This window comes from Salmo salar, chromosome 12 (assembly GCF_965601325.2).
Source record: "Salmo salar chromosome 12, fSalSal1, whole genome shotgun sequence".
Taxonomy (NCBI): Eukaryota; Metazoa; Chordata; class Actinopteri; order Salmoniformes; family Salmonidae; genus Salmo; species Salmo salar.
This window is the reverse complement of record NC_138302.1, coordinates 82,794,833-82,822,218: the sequence shown is the minus strand read 5'-3', so window position 1 is coordinate 82,822,218 and position 27,386 is coordinate 82,794,833. Positions and strand designations below refer to the sequence as shown.

General features: G+C 41.5%; 1 protein-coding gene across 2 annotated transcripts in view; it reads left to right on the top strand.

Annotated features, from left to right (window-relative positions):
- The first annotated feature begins 2,977 nt into the window (after nt 1-2,977).
- Nucleotides 2,978-27,386, top strand: part of LOC106565798 (cadherin-4-like) — a 381,738-nt gene continuing 357,329 nt past the window's right edge. Inside the window, exons 1-2 of one of the 2 annotated variants that reach the window (XM_014133344.3) lie at nt 2,978-3,304; nt 4,272-4,383. In XM_014133344.3, coding sequence (XP_013988819.3) covers nt 3,248-3,304; nt 4,272-4,383 — 169 coding nt within the window. In that variant the 5' untranslated portion in view covers nt 2,978-3,247. The remainder of the gene's footprint in view (nt 3,305-4,271; nt 4,384-27,386) is intronic. The other variant, XM_014133343.3, reaches the window with a different exon arrangement.

Sequence of the window (27,386 nt, the reverse complement as noted above, 5' to 3'; positions counted from 1 at the left end):
CATCCTTTGATTTTCTCTGTCCCCTATCCTCCAGGCCGGCTCGGTCCTCCCCTCCTGCTCCGTGGCTCGACGACTCACTACGAGCTCACAGAACAGGGCTCCGGGCAGCCGAGCGGAAATGGAGGAAAACTCGCCTCCCTGCGGACCTGGCATCCTTTCACTCCCTCCTCTCTACATTCTCCTCTTCTGTCTCTGCTGCTAAAGCCACTTTCTACCACTCTAAATTCCAAGCATCTGCCTCTAACCCTAGGAAGCTCTTTGCTACCTTCTCCTCCCTCCTGAATCCTCCTCCCCCTCCCCCCCCCCTCCTCCCTCTCTGCGGATGACTTCGTCAACCATTTTGAAAAGAAGGTTGACGATATCCGATCCTCGTTTGCTAAGTCAAACGACACCGCTGGTCCTGCTCACACTGCCCTACCCTGTGCTTTGACCTCTTTCTCCCCTCTCTCTCCAGATGAAATCTCGCGTCTTGTGACGGCCGGCCGCCCAACAACCTGCCCACTTGACCCTATCCCCTCCTCTCTTCTCCAGACCATTTCCGTAGACCTTCTCCCCTACCTCACCTCGCTCATCAACTCATCCTTGACCGCTGGCTACGTCCCTTCCGTCTTCAAGAGAGCGAGAGTTGCACCCCTTCTGAAAAAACCTACACTCGATCCCTCCGATGTCAACAACTACAGACCAGTATCCCTTCTTTCTTTTCTCTCCAAAACTCTTGAACGTGCCGTCCTTGGCCAGCTCTCCTGCTATCTCTCTCAGAATGACCTTCTTGATCCTAATCAGTCAGGTTTCAAGACTGGGCATTCAACTGAGACTGCTCTTCTCTGTGTCGCGGAGGCTCTCCGCACTGCTAAAGCTAACTCTCTCTCCTCTGCTCTCATCCTTCTAGACCTATCTGCTGCCTTTGATACTGTGAACCATCAGATCCTCCTCTCCACCCTCTCCGGGTTGGGCATCTCCGGCGCGGCCCACGCTTGGATTGCGTCCTACCTGACAGGTCGCTCCTACCAGGTGGCGTGGCGAGAATATGTCTCCGCACCATGCGCTCTCATCACTGGTGTCCCCCAGGGCTCTGTTCTAGGCCCTCTCCTATTCTCGCTATACACCAAGTCACTTGGCTCTGTCATATCCTCACATGGTCTCTCCTATCATTGCTATGCAGACGACACACAATTAATCTTCTCCTTTCCCCCTTCTGATAACCAGGCGGCGAATTGCATCTCTGCATGTCTGTCAGACATATCAGTGTGGATGACGGATCACCACCTCAAGCTGAACCTCGGCAAGACGGAGCTGCTCTTCCTCCCGGGGAAGGACTGCCCGTTCCATGATCTCGCCATCACGGTTGACAACTCCCTTGTGTCCTCCTCCCAGAGTGCTAAGAACCTTGGCGTGATCCTGGACAACACCCTGTCGTTCTCCACTAACATCAAGGCGGTGACCCGATCCTGTAGGTTCATGCTCTACAACATTCGCAGAGTACGACCCTGCCTCACACAGGAAGCGGCGCAGGTCCTAATCCAGGCACTTGTCATCTCCCGTCTGGATTACTGCAACTCGCTGTTGGCTGGGCTCCCTGCATGTGCCATTAAACCCCTACAACTCATCCAGAACGCCGCAGCCCGTCTGGTGTTCAACCTTCCCAAGTTCTCTCACGTCACCCCGCTCCTCCGCTCTCGCAACTGGCTTCCAGTTGAAGCTCGCATCCGCTACAAGACCATGGTGATTGCCTACGGAGCTGTGAAGGGAACGGCACCTCCATACCTTCAGGCTCTGATCAGGCCCTACACCCAAACAAGGGCACTGCGTTCATCCACCTCTGGCCTGCTGGCCCCCCTACCTCTGAGGAAGCACAGTTCCCGCTCAGCCCAGTCAAAACTGTTCGCTGCTCTGGCACCCCAATGGTGGAACAAGCTCCCTCACGACGCCAGGACAGCGGAGTCAATCACCACCTTCCGGAGACACCTGAAACCCCACCTCTTTAAGGAATACCTAGGATAGGATAAAGTAATCCTTCTAACCCCCCCCCCCTTAAAAGATTTAGATGCACTATTGTAAAGTGGTTGTTCCACTGGATATCATAAGGTGAATGCACCAATTTGTAAGTCGCTCTGGATAAGAGCGTCTGCTAAATGACTTAAATGTAATGTAAATGTAATGTAATGGACACAATGCAGATAGCCGGGTTAGCCAATGTGTGGGAGCACTGGTTGGTCGGCCCAATTGAGGTAGTATGTATGTCGAGCTTTGAGGGTACTATGGTGTTGAACGCTGAGCTATAGTCAATGAATAGCAAAAAAAGCTACGTTTGGTAAATACTAGGTATATGGATGATGGTCATGCTTAGGCAAACAAAGTAGGAAGGGTAATAAGTGGCTACAGTTTACACTTTTTAAAATGATTTAATGAAATGTTGTTTTTAGAAAAGGGGCGTTTACCTTACAATTCAGTCTTTCTACAAACAGCTGTCTCTGGAATATTCAGTAGCCTGTATTCATATGCCTGCCTTATAGAATTATAATACTTAGTAAATGAATAGGATCTCTATGGCCAGCCCATTCTAAACCAAACGTTTCGGGAACATTGCAAAACGTCAAATGGCAAGGTTTACCTTCATGCATGCTGTTTTGAGAGAATATAAGTATGATTATTTTAATGCACAATTCAGTAGTGCAGTGGTTTGTTTTATTGGTACAAAAACATCACTACATTTTTCTTTCAAATGCAAGTCTCAATATAGATCTAGAGAATAGGAGGTAACTGAGGTGTGAAACAGACTCCCACGTGGTGATGGAAACATGAAAGTATAAGGGTCGATGGCTTCACTCAGTGTGCCAGTTTCAAGTAAGAATAATATAGCCTTTTACGAAACACTGTTCTTTGTTACACAGTACGTGGACATCTCGTCCTTGTACAAATGTAGCCTTCAACTTGCCTATAAACGAATCAAGTTATAATTAATCAAATGAGAAAAATGGTCAAGGTTTTACAGTGACAATACGGTGCATTCTGTGCGGTAGGAGGGGTTCTAGTGACGTTGGCACCCAATAACTGCGCTGGCTCCTTGGTACAGAGCAGCATCAGCATCGCTCTCCTCGCTAGACAAGTCGGAACAATTTCTCACACATAGCTTCTTATTGCACTCACAACTTTGCATCTAAGAGAGCTCCGGGAATTAATACCATTTATTCGAGGAAGGCGAGTCGGTCAAAACGCTGTCCCTTGACCTTACAGCGCTCTGGCAAAGATGCATTTTGTATCGGTTGTTATACTGACGTGCACCTTACTTGTGGGAACATCTTGGGTAAGATATATTTATTTTCGAAATACCGTGGAAGTAGCCTACTGCACTGCTGTGCCTGCTTGGCATGCACGAGCTTTTGCAGCGCTGTGCATGTGGCGCTGAATTGTGGTCAGCGACTTTTCCCTACAGTAACATGCTGCGTTTAATGTCATGATCATTTCAGACGATACTTCAAAATGATTTTGTAGTCACCACTCATTTCGGGATTGGTCACAAAAAAACTAAATTCCTGTTTAATGGCAGGTGCCTGAATAAACCAACCAACTATTCATTTTGAGTCCCTTTTCTAATCATTTACTTTAGCCTGCTGAACTGCAGTAGCCTATTAGTGAGTTATAGCATTGCAGAGCATGCCGAAGCCTTTGGTTTCATAAACTGTATAGTAGGCTATAGGAGGCTACGAACTTCATGCACGTTTACGGACTGCCATATTCCCTTTGATTAAATCACCACTAGCCTATTGCTAGCATGTTAGAGCCTCGACATAATATCAAATTCACTATATCTCATCATTTGATTTCATTGAAATTGAAAAACTTATATGATTTTTTTCTGAAATAGTCTACTCATGCCAGAAGTAAACATAATAATTTGTGTCCTGGATAGCATCTTTGTTTTTGTGGTAGAATAAACAAATGTGACATTTTGAATAGATTGTTTATTTATACTATACATTATTGAGACTATGAACATGATCTATGAGTATTTTTTGTTGCCCATCATTATCATATACAACACTTTAAAAAGGTGACCAATGAACCCACTGGTATCTGGTGTTTGTGATTCCATTGTAAATGTTGTCATCCATTTAAACAGCAAGCGGTGGACTGAAGCAAATCAGCAACATCGGTCTCTAGTCTGTCTGTCGAAGGTTCAATATCAGTTTCAAAGCCTGCAAGATCATCCTGTGACCCTCTGGCCACAATCAATTTTCCAATGCTTATAGGCTGTCTTTTTTTCTCCCCAGGGGACCAAGGCAGGCCAACCTCCTACACCCCCATGCAGACCAGGCTTCTCTGAGTGCTTCTACACTGTGTTTGTCTCGAGGGATCTACTGCGAGGCCAGAGCATTCTCAAAGGTAAGCACTGTGGCTGTGGAGGCCCTGGATCTCATTTATTGAATGGTGTTTCTCCCTCTTCTCCGGAGATACATCCCAACCAGAGGGTGATTGAGTGTGTGTGTGGGAGGAAATATATTATGGTATGCGGTATTCCATCATGACTTAAGAAGGTCAGTGCACACTCTGTGGTAGAACAACACAGATCTGGTGGAACACGCAGAACAATCATCCGTGTGTTGATGCAGTAAAAGTTGGATGGAATTTACACTGTGTTTTGAATCTACATGATAATTGTGTCTGATTTGATAAGAGGATTGTAATAGGCTCTTTTTGAAATATAAAAATATATTCGTATCACATGAACTGCATTTTCAAGCCAACATAAAAGTGTTCCCATTGAAAACATAGAATTTTTCCTTTCATAAAGGATCACTTAAACAGCAGACTTACCAAAGCAGGCTCATTTAAATCACAAATCTATCTCCTTTCTGTGTTTACCTCTGGAAGCTCACAGCTTTTATTTTATTCCCTGTATTCAATGTAATACATTTTCCCTTCTATTCTCTCTATTTTTCAGAGGAATTCAATTCTCTTTTCATGCGCTCCATTTCTTTTCAGCGCATCACATCTATTGTGAGGTTCCTCTCCAGCAACGTAGAATTTTTAGAGCTTGGCTCATATGTTTGTCTTGAAGTCGCTTATAAAATTGCTGTAAGAAACCTCACTGGCAGATTCTTTTATCATTCTTGTATAATTGATCATTCTATTTGCATGGATTGCATATTCATCTTAGAATAGTACATTTTACTTTGATTAAATTAAAACATCCTGGTTAGGTGTAGTACAGTAAGAGCTTTATGAACTCAGCAGGGTTAAGGTACTCCTTAAACAGACCTTATCCGCTATGACTCTTCACAGTGGCTCAACACTACAGAATGATGAGCACCACTTTCCCCTGACACTTATCCTTTCTGCAGGCTATTTATTGTTGTTGTTGATTGAAACGTTATTTTCTAGGTGGAAACAATGCTTTTGTTTTAATGTTTGTTGGGACATGTCACCTGCTTTAAACAAAAGCAATTTAATTATTGCGGAGGTTATTTAGGAGGCAGACAAGGACATCACTTCCTGTCAATAGGGAGATACTTTGCCTAGAGGCTTGGGGTTGAAGGGACCTGCCTGTCTGGAAATTGGCTGAGGTGTCCACAGTGACCCATGCCAAAAACAATGTTGACAGAATCTGATGCATTTGGACAGGTATGACATAGTGTTTGTGTGGTGTGTGTGTGTGTGTGTGTGTTTGAGAGAGAAACACCGCTGCCTGCACCTTTCAACAAAAATCATACACCACTCCAGTTCATTTTGATTATTTGGTCTGTATTGTACAGCATCCATTGCTTCGATACCGATATTAACTCTGTATCCTCTCACTCTGTTGCTCCGTGAACACCAATCTTTGTGCCATGCTGTCCTCCCTACTGGCCACTCAGGAATATCGGCTGGAGGAGCTTAAGTCCTCCTGCTATGATTAATGTACCGCGGCTGGCCTGACTGAGGGTTTGTTTTCTCCATGACAAAAGGCAACAGGGAAAAATTGAGGAATACTAACAATTCTGTGTATAGTATGTGGCCCAGAACTTTCAAGGAAATTAATTGGTGAGGCAGAGAAGAGGGAGGGGCTGAGGTGCTACATTTGTATGGTTGCTGGACAATTGAAGCTATAGTAGTGATAGGCCAAGCATCCTAGCATCACAGCCAGGTACAGCCTGACATTGGCTTCTATGCTGTTCGCTGGACAGTAAACCTCAGCTATTTCCATGTTCTAATCCCACACCATTCATCCAGTCTTTAAGGCGGTGAGGAGGGAGAGCTGTTAGACAATGTTTGTCATATTGACTGTTTGGAGGGAGTGTGGGTGGATGTTAGACCATAGCCTAATGGCACAAATTGTACTTTTATCTTGTTAGCACCCACCTCAGTGTCTTTTCACATCGCTGGCCTTAATGGGTAGGTGCTTGTACACCCACATCTGTTTAGTTTACATAAAAATGTTTATGGATGCAAAGATGATCATTATGTTCCGCCAACAATATAGTGAAGACAGTACTGTTCTAGCTGGGATTATCCAGTCACAGCTCCTCTTTCAAATATATCCCTATAAGTTAAACAGGTTTTTATTGGTTTTATGGTAACACTAAATACCTTTATTGTTTATCATCACATACATTTATTGGCTGCCCTAAGTTTAACAGAGTGAATTAACACATGCTTCTATGGATCTGATTGTCTTTGTATGGGAGGAGTTGGAGATTATATGGCTGTGTGCCTAGAGAGGCATGGCGCTCATTCTATCCAGATCCCTGCTGTGGCCAGATAGGCCATGAAAAGGGATATTCCGGTGATTGCACATCACAGCGTAAACCATCACCTCAGTCTAAGAGCCGGAACAGACACCTAGGAACATAGGCAGGGAGGAGGGGCAGAGTACAAAATAAATTGATTTGAACTGCAGTTTCTTCAGGGTTGTGGCCCTTAAAGTCACTGTCAGTATGTATTCAAAAAAACATCTGTGATGAGTTTCATTCCTCGCCCTTCACCATCCACCACCATCCAAAGGAACAGAACTTATCTCCTGTACCACGGGGGAGTGGGTTGAGTGCAAATTTTTGTTTTCTGTTATGGCTAAATGTGTCAATCAAAGGTACAATGTAACTTTAAACTGAATAGTAATGTTGCTTTGGGATGCTTTTGATTCTCTCTAAAGTAATGGAATCCAGGCACCTAGTAGAAGTATACAACATAGAGGTTCAGGAGGGAAATAATTCAATGACAACTTGGTCTTCAGGGTGACAGTACCACAAGTGAAGTGTCAGTTATGTGGACAAGTGAATCTTTCATTGATGCTTTTGCTTTGTGAACTGCAAAACATACTTCAATCCCCTTTCAAACAGAATGGACTTGTTTTGATGTCTAAACTTTATGTATTCTTTCTTTGTATCTTCAATGAATCTGAACCCTCACTGCCCTAACTGGTGAGAAACATGGGATTTGATCCCTCCCTTTTTTTCTTATGTGTGTTACCCTTCTTTCTTTTTTCGTTTTTTTTTTCACTCCCCTCGTTTTCTGTCAATGTTTGCTCTTTGCAGTCCGGCAGAAGATAAACAGGTGGTTTGACGACTTCTCCTGAATTTACTCTTTGTTAGATGTCGATAGACAATATCAGTATTACAACTCATTCATATTATTGGGAGATGTATTGGCAAAATGTGTTTACAGTTGAAGTCGGAAGTTTACATACACCTTTGCCAAATACATTTAAACTCATATTTCTGAATTCCTGACATTTCATCCTAGTAAAAATTCCCTGTCTTAGTTCAGTTAGGATCACCACTTTATTTTAAGAATGTGAAATGTCAGAATAATACTAGAGGGAATGATTTATTTCAGCTTTTATTTCTTTCATCACATTCCCAGTGGGTCAGAAGTTTACATACACTCAATTAGTATTTGGTAGCATTGCCTTTAAATTGTTTAACTTGGGTCAAACGTTTTGGGTAGTCTTCCACAAGATTCCCACAATAAATTGGGTGAATTTTGGCCCATTCCTCCTGACAGAGCTGGTGTAACTGAGTCAGGTTTGTAGGCCTCCTTGCTCGCAAACGCTTTTTCAGTTCTGCCCACACATTTTCTATAGGATTGAGGTCAGGGCTTTGTGATGGCCAATACCTTGATTTTGTTGTCCTTAAGCCATTTTGCCACAACTTTGGAAGTATGCTTGGGGTCATTGTCCATTCGGAAGACCCATTTGCTACCAAGCTTTAACTTCCTGACTGATGTCTTGAGATATTGCTTCAATATATCCACATAATTTTCCATCCTCATGATGCCATCTATTTTGTGAAGTGCATCAGTCCCTCCTGCAGCAAGGCACCCCCACAACATGATGCTGCCACCCCCGTGCTTCACTTTTGGGATGGTGTTCTTCAGCTTGCAAGCCTCCGCCTTTTTCCTCCCAACATAATGATGGTCATTATGGCCAAACAGTTCTATTTTTGTTTCATCAGAGCAGAGGACATTTCTCCAAAAAGTACGATCTTTGTCCCCATGTCCAGTTGCAAACCATAGTCTGGCTTTTTTATGGCAGTTTTGGAGCAGTGGCTTCTTCCTTGCTGAGCGGCCTTTCAGGTTATGTCGATATAGGACTCGTTTTACTATGGATATAGATACTTTTGGACCTGTTTCCTCCAGCATCTTCACAAGGTCCTTTGCTGTTGTTCTGGGATTGATTTGCACTTTTCGCACCAAAGTACGTTCATCTCTAGGAGACAGAACGCGTCTCCTTCCTGAGCGGTATGGCGGCTGCGTGGTCCCATGGTGTTTATACTTGCGTACTATTGTTTGTACAGATGAACGTGGTACCTTCAGGCGTTTGGAAATTGCTCCCAAGGATGAACCAGACTTGTGGAGGTCTACAATTTTTTTTCTGAGGTCTTGGCTGATTTCTTTTGATTTTCCCATGATGTCAAAGCCAAAGTCAAAGTGAAGCTTCTAAAGCCATGACATCATTTTCTGGAATTTTCCAAGCTGTAAAGGCACAGTCAACTTAGTGTATGTAAACTTCTGACCCACTGGAATTGTGATACAGTGAATTATAAGTGCAATAATCTGTCTGTAAACAATTGTTGCAAAAATTACTTGTGTAATGCACAAAGTAGATGTCCTAACCGACTTGCCAAAACTGTATTTTGTTAACAGGAAATTTGTGGAATGGTTGAAAAACAAGTTTTAATGATTCCAACCTAAGTGTATGCAAACTTCCGACTTCAACTGTATATTAACTTTACAATAAACCAGATGCCTTCAACTATCAACACTTTACTGTCAACCCACAACTTTAGAAGTGGCTTATGTGAAATGACACATGATCCCAATCAGACAACATTTAAAAATATCTGACACATAAAGTAATATCTTGGTTAAAACAGCCTGTCTGGTGTCTGCTCTGCTTGACAGAACCTCAGACACCTCGCCTAGCTTCTCTCCAAGTCAGGAAGCGTTGCTCTCATAAGTATGTCCAAACCCAGGGAAAGGGATTACGATTTCAGGTGTTTGATAAGCAGGATACCATTTTCCCTGTCTCTCTTGTCCTCCGGAGAGCCTTTCATCTCTCCACACAGGACACAGTGTCTGTGGTGAGCTGATAGAATACAAGTAGTGAAGATGAGCTACATCATTTCTCTTTATCTCCTCTTCCCTTCACACACAACATGAAGAATGGCCCTATATCCCTCAAAGCCCCTAGAACATGACATCCACCGCCAGCCCATTCCATTACCCCAACCACCCAAGATACATAAGGTACAGTAAAATGCTTTCCATTTAATGTCGGTCGTCCCCCGCTATAGTGGTTGAGGTACTGCAAAGTGTTGTTGGAAGGATAGCTAACTTTCAGCAGAAACAGTGGATGTTGTCACAAGAACTATATACCAAAAATGATACAGTGACTAGTGGGGTTCTTCTTGCGAATCACCATAGTCATATATGGAATTCGTCACTGCTCTGTAGTGTATGAATGATAAAATGATAGATTCAAAATTAGTCTGTGTACGACTGCCAACCTTTTTCTCAGTAGATAAAAAAAAAAACATGAATCGATTGCTCAGTTCAGCAGGTAGTAGTTGCTCTAAAATACAGAAGCCTCTATTCTCTGTAGGGTTGCAAAGCTACCAGTAATCTTCCGGTATCTTCAGTAATTTTGGTAATTTGGCCTAAACAGAAAATATATGGCAATCTATCGTAACTCTGGCAATTTATACTTGAATAACTTGTATATAAAATGTATACATTTTTAAAAAATAATTGTGTCCATATTGTCCATGTGTTTCTAGTAGATAAACCATATGGTTCATGAGAAAATAGCCTAATTAATGAAAAAAGCATCTAATCAACAATGGTATTATTTTCAATGAACTCTGCAACTTTTTCAGCTATTTACCTTTTTCACAACTGCCACCAGTTTGACGCCAAAACAATAACAGTAAATATATATTGACATATAAAAAATAAAATAAAAAGTGTGTAAAACATATAAAGGATATTTCATGCTCAAACCCTCATTTAACACCAAACACTAAGTTGATGGTTTATATTTAGAATAATGTTTTGCCGCTTTGGCATTCAATTTTTTATTTATAAAGCATCTAAAAATCATTTAATTATTTAATATATTTTACATGTGATAAAGCCTCACAGAGGGCCAGAGATACACTACATGACCAGAAGTATGTAGACACCTGCTCGTCAAACATCTCATTCCTAAATCATGGGCATCAATATGGAGTTGGTCCCTCCTTTGCTGCTATAACAGCCTCTACTCTAGATGTTAGAACATTTCTGTGAGGACTTGCTTCCATTCAGCCACAAGACCATTAGTGAAGTTGGGGACTGATGTTGAACGATTAGGCCTGGCTCACAGTCGGTGTTCCAATTCATCCAAAAGGTGTTGGATTGGGTTGAGGTCAGGGCTCTGTGCAGGCCAGTCAAGTTCTTCCACACCAATCTCAATAAACCATTTCTGTATGGACCTTGCTTTGTGCACGGTGGCATTGTCATGCTGAAACAGGAAAGGGCCTTCCCCAAACTGTCGCCACAAAGTTGGAAGCACAGAATCGTTATTGTATGCTGTAGCGTTAAGATTTCCCTTCACTGGAACTAAGCGTCTTAGCCCGAACCAGGAAAAACAGCCCCAAACCATTATTCTTCCTCCACCAAACTTGACAGTTGGCACTATGCCTTCAAGCAGGTAGCGTTCTCCTGGCATCCGCTAAACCCAGATTCGTTGGACTGCCAGATGGTGAAGCGTGATTCATCACTCTAGAGAATGGGTTTCCACTGCTCCAGAGTCCAATGGTGGCGAGCTTTACACCACTCTAGCTGACGCTTGGCATTGCGCATGGTGATCTTAGGCTTGTGTGCAGCTGCTCGACCATGGAAATCCATTTCTTGAAGCTCCCGATGAAACAGTTCTTGTGCTGACATTTATTCCAGAAGCAGTTTGGAACTCGGTAGTGAGTGTTGCAACCGAGGACAGACGATTCTAAAATGTATTTTTTTCAATATTTTTTTTGTAATCCTCAATCTACACACAATACCCCGTAATGAAAAAGCAAAAACAGTTTTATAGAAATGTTTGCAAATTTTATTTAAAAAAAATATAAAAAATGAAATATCACATTTACTTAAGTATTCAGACCCTTTATTCAGTACTTTGTTGAAGCACCTTTGGCAGCCTTAAGTCTTCTTGGGTATGACGCTACAAGTTTCTCTCATTCATCTCTGCAGATCCTCGCAAGCTATGTCAGGTTGGATGGGGAGCGTTGCTTCACAGCTATTTTCAGGTCTCTCCAGAGATGTTAGATTGGTTGAAGTCCGGGCTCTGGCTGGGCCACTCAAGGGCATTCAGAGAATTGTCCTGAAGCCACTCTTGTGTTGTCTTAGCTATGTGCTTGAAGGTGACCCTTCTCCCCAGTCTGAGATCCTGAGCGCTCTGGAGCAGGTTTTCATCAAGGATCTGTCTGTACTTTGCTCTGTTCATCTTTCCCTTGATCCTAACTAATCTCCCAGTCCCTGCAGCTGAAAAACAATCCCACATGATGCTGCCACCACCACGCTTCACTGTAGGGATGGTGCCAGGTTTCCTCCAGACGTGATGCTTGGCATTTAGGCCAAAGAATTCAATCTTGGTTTCATCAGACCAAATAATCTAATTTCTCATGGTCTGAGAGTCCTTTAGGTTCCTTTTGGCAAACTCCAAGCGGGCTGTCATTCGCTTTTTACTGAGGAGTGGCTTCCGTCTACCATAAAGGCCTGATTGGCGGAGTGCTGCAGAGATGGTTGTCCTTCTGGAATGTTATCCCATCTACGCAGAGGACCTCTAGAGCTCTGTCAGAGTGACCATCGGGTTCTTGGTCACCTCCCTGACCAATGCTCTTCTCCCTCGATTGCTCAATTTGGCTGGGCGGCCAGCTCTAGGAAGAGTCTTGGTGGTTCCAAACTTCTTCCATTTAAGAATGATGGAGGCCACTGTGTTTTTGGGACCTTCAATGCTGCAGAAATGTTTTGGTACCCTTCCCCAGATCTGTGCCTCGACACAGTACTGTCTCGGAGCTCTATGGACAATTCCTTCGACCTCATGACTTGTTTTCTGCTCTGACATGCACTGTCAACTGTGGGACCTTATATAGATAGGTGTATGCCTTTCCAAATCATGTCCAATCAATTGAATTCACCACAGGTGGACTCCAATCAAGTTGTAGAAACATCTCAAGGATGACCAATGGAAACAGGATGCACCTGAGCTCAATTTCAAGTCTCATAGAAAAGGGTCTGAATACTTATGTAAATAAAGTATTTCTGTTTTTAAATTTCTAAACATTTCTAAAACCCTGTTTTCACTTTGTCATTATGGTGTATTGTGTAATACATTTTAGAATAAGGCTGTAACGTAACGAATGGGTCTGAATACTTTCCGAATGCACTGTATACAGTGTAAATACTGAAACCTGTGATAATCTATAGTCCCCAAAAGGGCCACTTGATGTCTTTTGATAGATTACGTAAAATTCTTGAAAGATACCAAAATTCTGATAGCTTACTGGTAAACGTCAAAAGTTTCAAGTAATATACCCTCCCCTTACAACCCTTATTCTCTGGGTTTTCCCATCACTTACAAGCAGATTAAAGTTAAGAGTATGTTTCGACCCAACTACTCTTCATTCATATAGCTAGCTCAGCAGGAGCCTTAGCTGAAGAGTAAAAATGTGTTGCTTTGTTTTATCATGGACTCTTGCTGCAATCCATTTCCAAGCCCTGTGCCTCAGTAGTCGACCGGGGAAGGTTATGCAATAGATCTACATGTATATCAAATTAGTAGATGAGCCAGAGGTGTCCCGAAATCTGACCTTCAGAATGATATTATCAGATGTTAGATAAGAAAGGAAAAGGAAAGGAAAGGGAGAGAGAGCACATAATATGTTCTTCTCAACATAGTCCCAGCCAGGATATTCATTTTGGGGGACATAGGTGGTTGAAGTTCACTGCTTTAGTGTGCGATACAGCATAGAGTGGGAATTTCTGTTGAAACGCTATGGAAAAGCAAGCAATGCCAAGGATAGTTGCACCCAGCCATATAATCCCCATGTAACCCCTGGTCTCTTCCAGAGAGAGCCATTTGTGCAGTTTGCATCATTAATCAATATATTTTCTTAATCAGCCACCCTCTTAATCAATATGCTTTAGTGCATTACATTTTCGTGCTTTCTAATGATTCGAGACCCTGATAAGGGAGCTATCTTTTGTTGCGTTACAGAAACAACTGATTTTCCTTGTAGGAAACCTGTTTCACCTCTTAACCGTATGTGTGTAAACCGACATCAACCAGTTCATTACCAAGGTTTTCCCCTCCCCTAAGCCCCAGGATTTACATGCATCTGAATACAAATCAGGGTTCTGTGTTCAAGTGAGGTTTAGCTGACTTTAGACGATTCATTCACTTGTTATCTTATTTGGTTGGATCTTTCCTATAGTTAGATTTGTTAGGTTATTAAGTGGATTATGATTTCAATTATTAATAGGAGCAACACATTAAGTAGTACTAGAAGTCTACCATCATAACCCAGCATAATACAAGGTGAAATGTGTATCCTGGGAGCCTTTTGCTTGAGATACCTCTTGAAAAAACATTTGGATTATGTTTTACACTCACTTTCACCTTTTATAGCAGTAGTCTTTCAATGATAGTTATTTGCATGGTTTGAGTATCCTCTCAAGCTTTGAGATTAAATCTGAAAACAAATGAAATCTGCATGCTTTTCTTCTTGTCTTCCTCCCACCTACCTGCGTGATTGTGCTAGTGTGTTAACCCTGACCTCTCTCAGCTGCAGCCTCCATGGTTACAAGCCCTCTGGTAGTGCTTTAATTACTGTGTGGACTGAGTGGAGTGGATTAGTTCTGTAGGTCCGTCTCAGCGTGGGGGAGGAGGGATGTTATTCAGCCCAAAGTGGCTCCATTCACTCACCTCCTCTCCTCAAGAAAACAGGAAGAGGAGGAGGGGGAGGAGGAGGGAGGAAGATGACAAAGTAGTGGGCTTTGTTGGTATTCATGAGGAAATGCTGTTTTCCTTTGCCAAACAGAAATAGTGTTTATTCTCGAACACAAATACCGTGGACTACAGTACATGGCTCATTTATGAAAGCGTCTGAAAGGTTTAGGCAGAGCTTTTCCCTCTTTGTCGTTTCTCCACATCCATCACAATGTTCCAATGTGCATTAGTTTGACTCACTCACTATGGTGCTATAGATGCATAGTGCATACTGTCTGTGTATGTTATCACATATTATGATTCTAAAATATGCTAGCATCTGTACATTCATGTAAAAGTAATTTTTTTGGAGAGCTACATCTGTTCAATGAGTAATGGGCAAAATATATGCCCTCCTACATAAATGTCAGCCCGTCCATTTAGTACAGTGAGGGAAAAAAGTATTTGATCCCCTGCTGATTTTGTACGTTTGCCAACTGACAAAGAAATTATCAGTCTATAATTTTAATGGTAGGTTTATTTGAACAGTGAGAGACAGAATAACAACAAATAAATCCAGAAAAACGCATGTCAAAAATGTTATGAATTGATTTGCATTTTAATGAGGGAAATAAGTATTTGACTCCCTCTCAATCAGAAAGATTTCTGGCTCCCAGGTGTCTTTTATACATGTAACAAGCTGAGATTAGTTGCACACTCTTAAAGGGAGTGCTCCTAATCTCAGCTTGTTACCTGTATAAAAGACACCTGTACACAGAAGCAATCAATCAATCAGATTCCAAACTCTCCACCATGGCCAAGACCAAAGACCTCTCCAAGGGTGTCAGGGACAAGATTGTAGACCTACACAAGGCTGGAATGGGCTACAAGACCATCGCCAAGCAGCTTGGTGAGAAGGTGACAACATTTGGTGCGATTTTTTGGCAAATGGAAGAAACACAAAAGAACTGTCAATCTCCCTCGACCCGGTGCTCCATGCAAGATCTCACCTCGTGGAGTTGCAATGATCATGAGAACGGTGAGGAATCAGCCCAGAACTACACGGCAGGATCTTGTCAATGATCTCAAGCCAGCTGCGACCATAGTCACCAAGAAAACAATTGGTAACACACTACGCCGTGAAGGACTTAAATCCTGCAGTGCCCGCAAGGTCCCCCTGCTCAAGAAAGCACATATACATGCCCGTCTGAAGTTTGCCAATGAACATCTGAATGATTCAGAGGACAACTGGGTGAAAGTGTTGTGGTCAGATGAGACCAAAATTGAGCTCTTTGGCATCAACTCAACTCGCCGTGTTTGGAGGAGGAGGAATGCTGCCTATGACCCCAAGAACACCATCCCCACCGTCAAACATGGAGGTGGAACCATTACGGTTTGGGGGTGTTTTTCTGCTAAGGGGACAAGACAACTTCACCGCATCAAAGGGACGATGGACGGGGCCATGTACCGTCAAATCTTGGGTGAGAACCTCCTTCCCTCAGCCAGGGCATTGAAAATGGGTCGTAGATGGGTATTCCAGCATGACAATGACCCAAAACACACGGCCAAGGCAACAAAGGAGTGGCTCAAGAAGAAGCACATTAAGGTCCTGGAGTGGCCTAGCCAGTCTCCAGACCTTAATCCCATAGAAAATCCGTGGAGGGAGCTGAAGGTTCAAGTTGCCAAACATCAGCCTCGACACCTTAATGACTTGGAGAAGATCTGCAAAGAGGAGTGGGACAAAATCCCTCCTGAGATGTGTGGAAACCTGGTGGCCAACTACAAGAAACGTCTGACCTCTGTGATTGCCAAAAGGGTTTTACCACCAAGTACTAAGTCATGTTTTGCAGAGGGGTCAAATACTTATTTCCCTCATTAAAATGCAAATCAATTTATAACTTTTTTGACATGCGTTTTTCTGGATTTTTTTGTTGTTATTCTGTCTCTCACTGTTCAAATAAACCTACCATTAAAATGATAGACTGATCATTTCTTTGTCAGTGGGCAAACGTACAAAATCAGCAGGGGATCAAATCCTTTTTTCCCTCACTGTATAGGCACATCATCATCCTCGTCATTACTTACCATGAATAATCATCGTCTGAAGCAGTTAGTCTGAATGACGCTGTTACATTAAGGAGCTTATGAACAGTGGTGCAAAGTACTTAAGTAAAAATACTTTAGTACTACTTAAGTCGTTTTTTGGGGTATCTGTACTTTACTTTACTATTTATATTTTTGACAACTTTCACTTTTACTCCCAACTACATTCCTAAAGCAAATAATGTACTTTTAACTCGTTACATTTTCCATGACACCCAAAAGTACTCGTTACATTTTGAATGTTTAGCAGGACAGGAAAATGGTCTAATTCCCGTACTTGTCAAGAGAACTTCCCTGGTCATCCTTACTGCCTCTGATCTGGCAGACTCACTAAACACAAATGCTTTGTTTGTAAATTATGTCTGACTGTTGAAGTGTGTCCCTGGCTAAATTAGAAAATAAAAAAAAGATAATCGTGCCATCTGGGATGCTTAATATAAGGAATTTGAAATTATTTATACTTTTACTTTTGATACTTAAGTATATTTAAAACCAAATACTTGTAGACTTTTACTCAAGTAGTATTTTACTGGGTGACTTTTACCACTACTTGAGTCATTTTCTATTAAGGTATCTTTACTTTTACTCAAGTATGACAATTGGGTACTTTTTCCACCCCTGCTTATGGATTGGGACCATTTCACTTCTCACGCTTCTTCCATCCATATCTTTCCCTCTCTTCCCCTTTCTTCCTCTCTCCTGAGTCAGGGACTTTAGGCGGCGTCTCACTTCATCGATGAGTTATAGTGAAGCATTTTAACCTTGTGCTGCCACTTTACCCCCAGGTTCCCCAACATTCATATCCCAAGTCACCATCACTGGAAGAGCTGAAAAACATAGCACAATCGAAGTGATTTACGCCATGTTGCGCCCAACTCCTATATTCCTCAAAGCCGCAGCTACACACATCTCTAGGGCCATTGTGTACTGTAGGCTACATCTATTTCTGTAACCACAGGGGTTGTATCTTCGCAATTAAAAGGCTCTAAAGTCTAACATCATAGAGGTCCCTAGCCACAGAAATAGCTGTGTTTAGTTTATTGTTATCTCATTCAACCATGTTCTTCTGTATCTCTAGTCATGGTATTTATGTTCCTATGCTCTTATCTCTTTCATTTTTTTGTTTGTTCTCCCAAATCCTGGCAATCAGACTGTATTCTGTGTTTGTTGGTGTACAGTATAACTGACTGTGTGTGTCTGTGTGTTTTATGTTATGTCTATTTTGGTGTGTTTGTTATGTGTGTGTGTGTGTCTGTTTCCCAGCTAGCACATTTGGTTCCTTGGAAGTTGTGGGAACATACATTTTTTGATTTCCCATTGGTTCTGGGAACAAAGCCACAAGTTTCCTGACTGTTTTTTAAACAACAATTTCACTTGTTCTGTGGACATTCATTTTTAGGTTGCAGGGAGGTTCTGATAACATTTTACTGGGGAAGTTTTATTAACATTATGAGAATGGAAGTTATTTGAAGGTAAATAAATAACATTCTGAGAACAATCTCTAAATGTTGAGAATGTTTTGAACGAAATGTAAGGATTATTTGGAGGTTTTTGAATAACTTCCTTAAAACTGTCACTGGGTGTTTCAATAAGACTTTTAATAACACTGCTAGGTTAGCTGTTTTGAACTGCAAGCACAGATAGGACACATGGAAATGAATTTGCTTAGGCATTAATCATGCAAACAATCTTTTATTATTATTGTGTAATGGCATTTTAGTCTATTGAAACGTCCCACGTTTCAAATTAAACAAGCACACATTAAGATCAGGTGTGGCCAATTAGGGGCGGGGCCAACACACCTTAACGAGACAGAGGATAGAGAGAGCTTTGTTGACTCTGAGAACGGAATGTATGTTTTTCTTTATAACAATCTTAGAACGTTACTAATGTTTTATTGTATTTTTTAAGGACAGCTTTCTTAATGTTCTGAGAACATGACTTTAAATAGAACCGTGAGGAAACCTGCAGAAATCGTTATGACGAAGTACTGAAATTCCCACAGAAGAACGTTGTTTCTTAATGTTCTTGGAGCAATTTGAGAACATGACTTTAAAAAGAACCATGAGGAAACCAGTAGGAAACATTATGCTGAAATATTCTAATTCCCACAGAAGAACGTTGTTTCTTAATGTTCTCTAAACTATTTGAAAACATTCCCAATGTCAAACCAGTTGTAAAACATTCCTAGAACATTACCAAAATTGAAATGAAATGTAACCATGGTTGAAGTTTTAGGAAACATTCTGTTAAAGTAATGAAAATACCGAGAAAATATAGTTTTTTTTTGTCAATGAGCTGAGAATGTTCCAAAAACCAACCAACAATTCTGCACCATTAACAGAAAGTTGTGGGAAAGTTGTATGCAAAATAACCCTAGAACAACCACACTCTCAGAAAGTTATGCGCTAACGTTAGCTGGGTTGTTTGTGTGTCTGTCATGGTGTTTATCTGTAGTGTTAAGTAACTTTTCTACTATAGCCTGGGGTCTATGGTGGGGTGGCTGAGTAACATTAGCCACAGGATGAGGAGGCACTGCTCCAACCAGAGGGTGATTATTTTATGTGCAGAAATTAAAGGATTACAAGCCAGCCAAGTAATCCAGCTGTCAATCTCATGGCTCATTACCAAGGGGGGGTGGGAGAGATATTGATTGATTGATTGATTGATTGATTGATTGATTGATTGATTGATTTGGCGGGTTTTCTGTGTGGGCTTTGAGATTACCTTATTAAGCTTTTACTTCCTGGGCTTTGGCATGGGAGAAAGAAATCACAAGCTTGTCAATCAAACAGTAAACCTATTTCAAGGTCCTTTGCAATTCCCATATTAATTAACACCAACGATTAGTTAATTTAATTGAAGTTGCCTCGAGCTGTAATTTGCTTTCCAGCAGTATGAGTCCATGAAAGTACAGTAATTATACAAAACACTTCAAAATGGAACATAGATCTATCTACCTGTTAAAAGCATAATTGACAAAGAATGGACTTTTCTTCAACCGTGTTTTTTTAAACAATGTTATTATGGTAAATCTGCAGCTTCGGGAAGATGTAGCTCATTGGTATTATGCTCACTAGACTATGACTGGACTTTACGATACGAGTCGGCTGATGCCAACAGAGATACAATCATCTCCAATGATTTCTCTTTGCTAGACCAATACTGCATGCAAACCAGTGATGGGGGGGTGAAAATCGACACAGTTACATATCGGGATATTATTTTTGACGGTATATCGTATTGTATCGTTTTGACAATATCACAATATTTTTGCGCTAGTTGGCTGTACTTTGTACCCAAACTCCATAATTTTTCATTCATAGTTTGTTCTCCATCTTCTTTTAAAATTGGGAGACCATTTTTTTTCAGCACTTATTTACACATGGCTCTCTCTTGTCATTCTGCAGCAGACATATGATAAGCAATATGTTTGGAAAATCAAATCACAATAAAATCACAGTATCGGATCAAAATACATATACACTGAGTGTACAACACATTAGGAACACCTTTCTAATATTGAGTTGCACCCACTTTTGCCCCCAGAACAGCCTCCATTCGTCGTGGTATGAACTCTACAAGGTGTCGAAAGCATTCCACAGGAATGCTGGCCCATGTTGACGCCAAAGCTTGAGAAAAAAGAAGAAACCTGCACACTGCTCTTGATAGTATCGCTGCTCTTTAATAAGCTTTACAGTTGAAGTCGGAAGTTTACATACACTTAGGTCGGAGTCATTAACTTGTTTTAGCCTTCCCTGTAGCTCAGTTGGTAGAGCATGGTGTTTGCAACGCCAGGGTTGTGGGTTCGATTCCCACGGGGGGCCAGCACAGGAAAAAAAAATAAAAAAAAATAAATAATGTATGAAATTGTATGAAATGTATGCATTCACTACTGTAAGTCGCTCTGGATAAGAGCGTCTGCTAAATGACTAAAATGTAAATGTAAAAATGTTTTTCAACCACTCCACAAATTTCGTGTTAACAAACTATAGTTTTGGCAAGTCGGTTAGGACATCTACTTTGTGCATGACACAAGTAATTTTTCCAACAATTGTTTACAGACAGATTATTTCACTTATAATTCACTGTATTACAACTCCAGTGGGTCAGAAGTTTACATACACTAAGTTGACTGTGCCTTTAAACAGCTTGGAAAATTCCAGAAAATGATGTCATGCCTTCAGAAGCTTCTGATAGGCTAATTGACATCATTTGAGTCAATTGGAGGTGTACCTGTGGATGTATTTCAATGCCTACCTTCAAACTCAGTGCCTCTTTACTTGACATCATGGGAAAATCAAAAGACATCAGTAAAAAAAAAAAAAAATTCCAAACGCCTGTACGTTCATCTGTACAAACAATAGTATGTAAACATCAACACCATGGGACCACGCAGCCGTCATACCGCTCAGGAAGGAGACGCGTTCTGTCTCTTAGAGATGAACGTACTTTGGTGTGAAAGTGCAAATCAATCCCAGAACAACAGCAAAGGACCTTGTGAAGATGCTGGAGGAAACAGGTACAAAAGTATCTATATCCAATGACCATCGTTATGCTTGGAGGAAAAAGGGGGAGCCTTGCAAGCCAAAGAACACCATCCCAACCGTGAAGCACAGGGGTGGTAGCATCATGTTGTGGGGGTGATTTGCTGCAGGAGGGACTAGTGCACTTCCCAAAATAGATGGCATCATGAGGAGGGGAAATGATGTAGATATATTGAAGCAACATCTCAATACATCAGTCAGGAAGTTAAAGCTTGGTCGCAAATGGTTCTTCCAAATGGATAATGACCCCAAGCATACTTCCAAAGTTGTGGCAAAATGGCTTAAGTACAACAAAGTCAAGGTATTGGAGTGGCCATCACAAAGCCCTGACGTCAATCCTATAGAAAATTTGTGGGCAGAACTGAAAAAGTGTGTGCAAGCAAGGAGGCCTACAAACCTGACTCCGTTACACCAGCCCTGTCAGGAATGGGCCAAAATTCACCCAACTTATTGTGGGAAGCTTGTGGAAGGCTACCTAAAACGTTTGACCCAAGTTAAACAATTTAAAGGCAATGCTACCAAATACTAATTGAGTGTATGTAAACTTCTGACCCACTGGGAATGTGATGAAAGAAATAAAAGCTGAAATAAATAATTATCTCTACAGTTATTCTGACATTTCACATTCTTAAAATGAAGTGGTGATCCTAACTGACCTAAGACAGCGAATTTATACTATGATTAAATATCAGGAATTGTGAAAAACTGAGTTTAAATGTATTTGGCTAAGGTGTATGCAAACTTCCGGCTTCAACTATATAGGACAGAATTTGCTCTGGCCTTAAAATGGGTACCAGTTCTTTGTTGGGTTTCTAGGCCAGAAAGAGTGTTTTCAGAAAACACGTGCTTAAGTTTAATCTTGCGAAATAATTTTAACAGCTCTACTTTCATATCAAATGGTTTGTCTGTAAATGTAGGTACCAAAGAGAGGCCCTTAGATAAGACGGAGACTCGTGTGTCAGTGAGCTCTTTTTTGGAAAGGTTAATTACCCCGTCCTGATGTAGCTCCGTGTCCACGGCCTGTGTTCCTGGTCCCCTCTTTGACCGCTTGCCTCTCTTACATTGTTTCTTTTCTTTCGTGGAGCCTTGTTGTACTGCTTTCGGGCAACAAAAAAAACAAAGCTTCCCACAGTGTTAAGTTGGCTGGATGTCCTTTGGGTGGTGGACCATTCTTGATACACATGGGAAACATTTGAGTGTGAAAAACCCAGCAGCGTTGCAATTCTTGACACACTCAAACCGGTGTGCCTGGCATTTACTACCATACCCCGTTCAAAGGCACTTAAATCTTTTGTCTTGCCCATTCACCCTATGAATGGCACACATACACAATCCATGTCTCAATTGTCTCAAAACTTAAAAAAACGTTTTTTAACCTCTCATCCCCTTCATATACTCTGATTGAAATGGATTTAACAGGTGACGTCAATAAGGGATCATAGCTTTTACCTGGATTCACTTGGTCGCCTTAGTTAATTAAGGCATGGCTCCCTGTTCTCTGTCCCCTGGTGGTGAAGATTGTAAATGCATCTCTCACACCTGGCCTTGTTTCTACTCGTTTGAAAACAGCGGCTATAACTCCCATACTGAAGAAACAGGACCTGGACCCTCACCAACTACAGTCCTATCTCAAACCTCCCTTTCCACGCCAAATTGCTTGAGTGGGTGGTAGCATCACAAATTCAACAACATGGCCTCTCATGAACTTTTCAAACCCCTTCACTCGGGCTTCCGGGCTATGCATAGTAAAGGTAGTGAACGACCTCCTCTGTGCTGCTGATGCTGTGAACGTCTCCATCTTCCTGGACCTGTCTGCAGTATTTGACACTGTCTGTCATCTGATTTTAACTGACCTCATGGAGAGGCTTCTTAGAGTTTCCAGAACACATCTTGCCAGGTTCCACTCCTATCTATCTGATAGACAACAGTTTGTCTCCCTTGCCAACTGCAGGTCTGCCCCAGCCCCTGTGTCACAAGGTGTCCCACAAGGCTCAGTGGTAGGTCCATTACTGTTTAGTATTTACATGCTACCCCTTGGTCAGATCCTCCATCAATTTGGAATCAGATTTCACTTATGTAGATGACACACATCTACATCCACACAAAACCCAACTCCACTCTGCCACTCCCTCTATTGACTGTCTCTGTGAAGTGAAAACTTGGATGAGCAATAACTTTTTAATACTAAACAATGACAAAACAGAGATCATGCTCATGGGCCCCAACTCCCTTATCAAGAAACTGGGTCAACTCAACATGACAATCGACGGCTGCACAATCCACTCCAACTCCACAGTCAGGAACCTTGGTGTTACATTTGAACCCACTCTGTCATTTGAATCCCACATCCGGAACATCCCCAAGTCAGCCTTCTTCCACCTCAAAAATGTCTCACGAATCTCAGACCGTCTATCATTGCTCTCAGACCCTCTCTCATTGACCCCTCTGCTGAAACCCTCATTCAAATGTTTGTATTATCACGGCTGGACTACTCCAATGCCATTCTCTACGGACTCTCCACCAAAACACTGGACAGACTTCAACATATTCAGAATTCACACACACCAGACCTTGGGACCACATCACCCCAACCCTCATCAAACTCCACTGGCTCCCAGTTCAATACAGGATCATCCTTAAATTGCTCATGCTCACCTACAAAGCACTCAATGGACTGGCGCCCTCATACGTTACTGTTCACTCCCACCTGTTCACTGTGCTCCTCTGACACTGGCCTCCTCACCATCCCTGACACCAGGCACCGCCTCACGAGAGACCAGAATTTTAGCAGTGCAGCTCTACAACTCCCTTCCTCTCCATATCAGAACCTCACATTCCATGCACATATTCAAATCCACACTAAAGACACACCTCTTCACACAGGCTTACCCAAATGATCTGTTGTCTTAGCTTTTATCCTCTGTCTAGTTCACTTCCCTGGTTAGTCTCTCATCATGTTTACTGTTCTCCATGGTTAGTCTGTACTTATGTTTAGTGTACTTTTACAGTTGAAGTCGGAAGTTTACATACACCTTAGCCAAATACATTTAAACTCAGTTTTTCACAATTCCTGACATTTAATCATAGTAAAAATTCCCTGTCTTAGGTCAGTTAGGATCACCACTTTATTTTAAGAATGTGAAATGTCAGAATAATAGTAGAGAGAATTATTTATTTCAGCTTTTATTTCTTTCATCACATTCCCAGTGGGTCAGAAGTTTACATACACTCAATTAGTATTTGGTAGCATTGCCTTTAAATTGTTTAACTTGGGTCAAACGTTTTGGGTAGCCTTCCACAAGCTTCCCACAATAAGTTGGGTGAATTTTGGCCCATTCCTCCTGACAGAGCTGCTGTACCCGAGTCATGTTTGTAGGTCTCCTTGCTCACACATGCTTTTTCAGTTCTGCCCACACATTTTCAATAGGATTGACGTCAGGGCTTTGTGATGGCCACTCCAATACCTTGACTTTGTTGTCCTTAAGCCATTTAGCCATAACTTTGGAAGTATGCTTGGAGTCATTGTCCATTTGGAAGACCCATTTGCGACCAAGCTTTAACTTCCTGACTGATGTCTTGAGATGTTGCTTCAATATAGCCACATCCTTTTCCTACCTAATCTATTTTGTGAAGTGCCCCAGTCCCTCCTGCAGCAAAGCACCCCCACAACATGATGCTGCCACCCCCTGTGCTTCACAGTTGGGATGTTGTTCTTCGGCTTGCAAGCCTCCCTCTTTTTCCTCCAAACATAACGATGGCCATTATGTCCAAACAGTTCTATTTTTGTTTCATCAGACCAGAGGACCAGACTTGTGGAGGTCTACAAATTTGTTTGTAGACCTCTTTTGATTTTCCCATTATGTCAAGCAAAGAGGCACTGAGTTTGAAGGTAGGCCTTGAAATACATCCACAGGTACGCCTCCAATTGACTCAAATGATGTCAATTAGCCTATCAGAAGCTTCTAATGCCATGACATCATTTTCTGGAATTTTCATAGCTTTTTATAGGCACAGTCAACTTAGTGTATGTAAACTTCTAACCCACTGGAATTGTGATACAGTGAATTATAAGTGAAATAATCTGTCTGTAAACAATTGTTGTAAAACTTACTGTGTCATGCACAAAGTAGATGTCCTAACCAATTAGCCAAAACTAAAGTTTGTTAACAAGAAATTTGTTGAGTGGTTAAAAAACGAGTTTTAATGACTCCGACCTAAGTCTATGTAAACTTCCGACTTCAACTGTCTATAACTTACTTATTTTAATGTGATTTTATTGGTTTTTATCCAGCATATTTTCTTGTGTATCTAAAGTGAATTTTTGTGTCGTGAAAATGCTTAAAATAAAATGTATTATTATTATAGAATTGTGAGAATCCCAATTCATATCGTATCGGTACCTAAATATCAAGATAATATCATATAGTGAGGTCCTGGCAATTCCTAGCCGTAATGCCCTAATGCAAACCATTGTAACCTTTGTCAGAACAGGCACAACGCATATTACAGTCCTACATCAAAGGTGGGTGTTAGAGCGAGGGAATGTATTAAGTAGGCTGAATCAGGTGGTATGCTACTGTATGTGGTTAAAGCTAGAGCAAGGTGGAGGGGCTGTAAAATGGATTGTGTTGCAACATCACAATAAGGAAATGAACCTGTCCTGTGTTTTATTTCACACTCACCCATATTACCACTGTGTATAGAATGCTACGCTTGCCAGTTTGCCATGGATTAGGGTGACTGTTTAGTAAATAAATGAAATTGATGTCAAGGTATACAAGCATTTAAGCCAAATTGCTTATACAAGCCATGCTTGAATAGACACAGGAAATGGAGGAAGAAACAATGCACTTCATTAAACACATTACACATAGTGTTTTTCCCCCATGGTGGCTATCTGCATGTGGATGTCTTATCCCCATAAACTTCTGATTTCTTCTCTGCAGCTCAAGATTTGAGCAAATTACACATTTGAGATATTCAATGAGTTGATTTCACAATTACAGTATAGCTGTACGTATTGGCTGGCATTCTTACATATTCAGATCAGCCTTGATGTTCAAGGAAATACCCCTCATCTTCTAGTGGTCTTACTGAGCTTTTAGGAGCATTCAATAAACCATTTGGGTGAATAGTAGGACCATAAAATAATCCCCCAAAATCCAACCTCCATCAAAGAAAGAAGAAGAAAATTGCATCTCCCACAGCTATGTATTTTTTTGAATATGATTGCATCCATTTGCAGTCTATTTGGATGTTTAAAGCAGACTGTGTATTATTGCTCACACACTTGGCAGGCAGGGTGTGGAATGTGGATGCCAATGCCTGATAACTATTTATTGGACATCTCTGCCCATTGATGTGTACCATTAGGTTTGGGCTTTGTGTTTGGGGCTTTGTGTTGCTGATCATTTGCAGTATGTCTAATATATTTGTTCAGGACAGTGCATGAGTAATACCAAAACACCCCAGAGACTCCAGCAGCTTGTAGAATATTAAATGGTATACCCCGAGTGTACCTTCCATAGACAGACATTTGTACAATGCCATTTTTCAGCATTCCATATTCAGATAGAGACCATTGGGTGCTTTTCTATTGGCGACATATAGGTAACTGTCAAAATAATGGAAACACTTGAGTAAATGAGGGATACAAATTATATTGAAAGCAGGTGCTTCCACACAGGTGTGGTTCCTGAGTAAATTAAGCAATTACCACCCCATCATGCTTAGGGTCATGTATAAAAATGGTGAGTAATTTGGCTATGCCCTAAGTCACCAGATATTCCCAACACATGGGAGATTATGGAGCAGCGCCTAGGACAGCGTTTTCAACAAAACACCACATTATGGAATTTATTGTGGAAGAATGGTGTCACATCCCTCCAATAGAGTTCCAGACACTTGAATAATCTATGCCAAGGCGTATTGAAGCTGTTCTGGCTCGTGGTGGCCCAACGCCCTATTAAGACGCTTTATATTGGGGTTTCCTTTATATTGGCAGTTACCTGTACATTCTCTGTTATTGTATGGAATGTGCAAGATGTTCTTCAGTAGCCTTTACTGTCAAAATTATTTTCTCATACATTACCATTGTTTTTCTCTATGTGCTCTTGTCTCTATTTCTAATCTTACACACACACACAGACACACACACACACACACACACACACACACACACATTATTGTACAACTAACCTTGTGGGGACACAAAATTCAGTCCCATTCAAAATCCTAACATGTACCCTTACCTTAACCTTAAAAGCTATCCTTAACCCTAACTCTGAATATAA